Genomic DNA, 3,580 nt, shown 5'->3' on the forward strand with positions numbered 1-3,580 from the left:
ATCGGTTTCGAGGTATGGAGTCGTGTGATTCATTCATGAAATCTTGCGACACGCTCGCGCCACGTTACACGCTCGATTACATAAAGGCGTCCCGAACGAGTGCTTCGCATAGGTGCGTTCGCTCATGACGTTGCAACTATCAGTCTCGCTGTGTAGAGTAGTACTACCCACATTAGCAATGGCAGCGCACTGTAGTGAGTGCTGTATCAGTCTGTACGATGGTGGTGGATACACAAGTAGGACAGCACTTTCCCTGAGTAGATTGCTCGACTCGTTCCTTAAGCGAAATCCGTTCTGACAAATTCGAGAATGATACAAAAGAAGTGAATTTTTAATAATAATAAAAAAAAATTAAGCCTTGAAGATGAAGAGAATTTAGATCAAATAGAAGAAAAGTATTATTGAAGATATTGAAATAATTTTATCAACGTTTAATTGCAATTCTTCTACTTTTAGAGAACGTAATATACATATATCACAATTCTCGCGTAATTTTTAAAATTAAATGTGAAATTCTTGAGGAAATATAAATTCGCGTCTGTATTTATTTTTATTATTATCTATACTTTTATATTTGAAGAAGATAGGATATATGAACAAATTAAGGAGACAGTTAATGAAGAGAAGATTTCTTACTGTGAATATACCCTTAAGATTCATTGTAAATGTGTATGTACACGCGCTGGCACGCGTGATAGTGAGTAAACACGTACGAGGCGAGAACGAGAATTGCTTTAAAGCTCGAGCGGATTCGATGTAATCGACCCTTCGTTTCGTGGGAAACAGTTACTTTTCCTTCCGACTGGCTGAACACAACTTCACATGAGAAACTATTTTTATCGCTCAACCTGTGTGCTATTAACTACCTCCTTCCAAATCTTAGTAAATGAATTGAGGAAAGCGAAACATCATATTATGCTGATATGAATTTAAACACACATATGTTCTTTTCGAGTTTCTCTGTACGATAAAATTAAAATTTCAAAATAATTTATAATTCCAATGATTCTTACATCATATTAATTATATAATTTGCTTATAACAAAAAAAAAGTATAATTATTACAATAATTAAAATAATAGAAAATTTAACAATTTTTTTTTGTGAGAACTTTGCAAGGCAACTTCGTTTTGCAAATCATTAAATAACATTTTTATAAACATTTTAATGAGATGAACTATGTTTTTGTGTAGCGATCTCAAAATAGCCTTATCGGGATTTCCAATCGTTGGTAAATCTATTCGAAGACAATAAGAAACACGATGCGTTCGCTTATATAATTGCGAATCCTACTAAAACGTTACGCGATATGAAGCAAAAGAATACCTGCGCGATAATCACCTCTGAATACGAATTATTGTGAGTGAAACTTGTACATTTAAATCGGTGCATCATGACGTCATTTTTGGTGGGACTTTTTTATTGCACTTCTTTCGCAATACATTGATTAATTTCACTTCTCTAAATTGGAACAGCCGCCATCGATAAATGACTCTTGAATTTTTCTTGAACATTTATCCTCCCTCTTCCTCTCGCTTCTCTCTCTCTCTCTCTCTCTCTCTCTCTCTCTGTATATTTCTTTTTGCTACGTTATTTGGATCTCGATCGCTAGACGTGCATAATGTATTAGCGCATGACAGGGTGATATCGGCGATGCGGACGATGCAATTAAGCATGATCGATGACTCGAACGACCGAGTGGCCAAGCGGATCCAGAAGTGCTTAACTGCTCGGCGAGACGGCAATGTGTTGTTTCAAAACTGTTCGACAGACCGCTTCGATCGGCTCGAATTAAATCTGAGAAGTATAACGACGTTGTCGTCATTTTTTAGAATGCAATCTCGTTCGCCTCGATCAGAAAATAAATGATCTTTATTGGTATAACGAATCCGAATTTCATTTTGTTGCCCATTCATTCCCAGACTGTATTCAATATAATTATTACATCAGACTGATAACTATTCAACCGAAAATAACATTATGCAATAAACGTTATGTAGAAGTTGTTTTTGAGGCACGTTGAGTGCATAATAAACAGTTTTAATAATATTTTTTATCGAATATTTTAGCAACTAGTGATTTGTGAACATTTTTACATTTTCTGCTTTATGATTGCTTGGATTATTATCGGTAACAAATTAAAGCTAAATATCTAAAAATAAAATATAATTTTATATAATTAGATGGTTATTATAAAAAAATTATTTTGAATAACCCCTATGTTTAGGAAAATTGTTTCATGATCGATTAAGAATTTTTGCGTACGTGTACTTTTTACACATTTCTCACGCGAAGGATTAATTTATCAGACACCCGTCGTTGAGCAAAGTGAACGGCAATGACAACACACGGCGCTCCAACGAACGAAGAGAACAGCTCGCGAGTTTACGTTCATTCATGGCTGTCGGCAACGCACGCGTCGTCCAACAAAGCGAGATTATTTATAAAGCGAACGAATTCGATCCTGCCGCTTCTCGTAAACGAAGTTATTTTCGAAAGTGACTTCGGGGACCCTGTCGAGAAACGCATCGAAGTAAACCCCCCCTGATTCTCTCAAGCTTTTTCAAACTCTCTCGTGTCACTGTTAGAAATTTATTTTCGTAATCACGTGAAAAGAAATGTCGACCAACGCCTCCTGCGAGCGGTTCCGAGCACCGATCGTTACACCGACAATATTGTAAGTTTCTCTTTCGCGTGAACGTAAATTTTACGATCGTGGCCGTCTTGGTCTTGCCGCGCTGTCCCGAGGTTATCTCGTTTTCCTGGCGGCACATAATTTTTACAGCGATTGTAAAAATATTTTTATCATATTTATATTTAGCTCCGCTTATTCGAATATTTATGAAATGTGGAGGGCAAATGATACACATAACGAACTAAAAGAATTTGGCGAATTAATATTTGCTAACTTGACATCTGTTTAAACAGGAGAAATTATAATTGCACTTTTTTCGCAATTTCTTTTCTCTCTCAGCTTGCAGACACATTAAGTTTAACTTAATTGCACTTTTGTTTAAATTCTATATTTAATGCTCCCATTGTTCTTCTATGAAGTATATGACTGACTTATTTATTTTAAATATCTACAAAAACTAATAATAATATTGTAACTTTAAAAGTATTATCAATCTTCGATTGTAGGCCAAAGAAAGCGAGCGAAGCGAAAGTGGTTATTGATACTGTATGCGTCTCAAAAATTCAACATTGTTCGAAGAATGTCACATCTTCAGGAAGTAAACCCAGTCGGAAAGAGGTGCTCGATGCGAAAAGAGCTCGATTGAGACAGCTTTTTAAATGTGACGCGATCGATTTGGAAAATTCTCTTCGTGAACTAGGATACGCTTTCATTCCCACGCAACCTTGACATTTTTGTCGTATTTCTTTCAGTCCTGCTTACGACCTTGAAGTTTAATCAGGATTAAACGTCTGCACTTTCACCGCTTTCGATTTAAATCGAGTTTGGCGCCGTCTTTCCAAACATGTTGTCATAAAAATAGTCATTCGAACGTCTGTAAAATATTTTTCTACATCGATAAAGAAATATCGATGAAACATTAAATTACTCGCTCATGAACATGAT

General features: G+C 35.8%; 1 protein-coding gene across 2 annotated transcripts; it reads left to right on the top strand.

Moving 5' to 3' along the window:
• Positions 1 to 2,335: 2,335 nt before the first annotated feature.
• LOC108768294 (uncharacterized) lies at positions 2,336 to 3,580 on the top strand. Of its 2 annotated transcripts, XM_018518677.1 has the most exons (4): positions 2,336 to 2,533; positions 2,617 to 2,677; positions 3,142 to 3,253; positions 3,388 to 3,580. In XM_018518677.1, the coding sequence occupies exons 1-4, from the start codon at positions 2,339 to 2,341 to the stop codon at positions 3,410 to 3,412; spliced, it is 393 nt and encodes a 130-aa protein (XP_018374179.1). In that variant the 5' UTR covers positions 2,336 to 2,338; the 3' UTR covers positions 3,413 to 3,580. The 2 variants fall into 2 exon arrangements, with proteins under 2 accessions (XP_018374179.1, XP_018374180.1); XM_018518678.1 differs by having other exon boundaries at positions 2,336 to 2,518; positions 2,589 to 2,677; positions 3,142 to 3,580.

The sequence above is a fragment of the Trachymyrmex cornetzi genome, unplaced genomic scaffold (genome assembly GCF_001594075.2).
Source record: "Trachymyrmex cornetzi isolate Tcor2-1 unplaced genomic scaffold, Tcor1.1 scaffold78, whole genome shotgun sequence".
In the NCBI taxonomy this organism is placed as follows: Eukaryota; Metazoa; Arthropoda; class Insecta; order Hymenoptera; family Formicidae; genus Trachymyrmex; species Trachymyrmex cornetzi.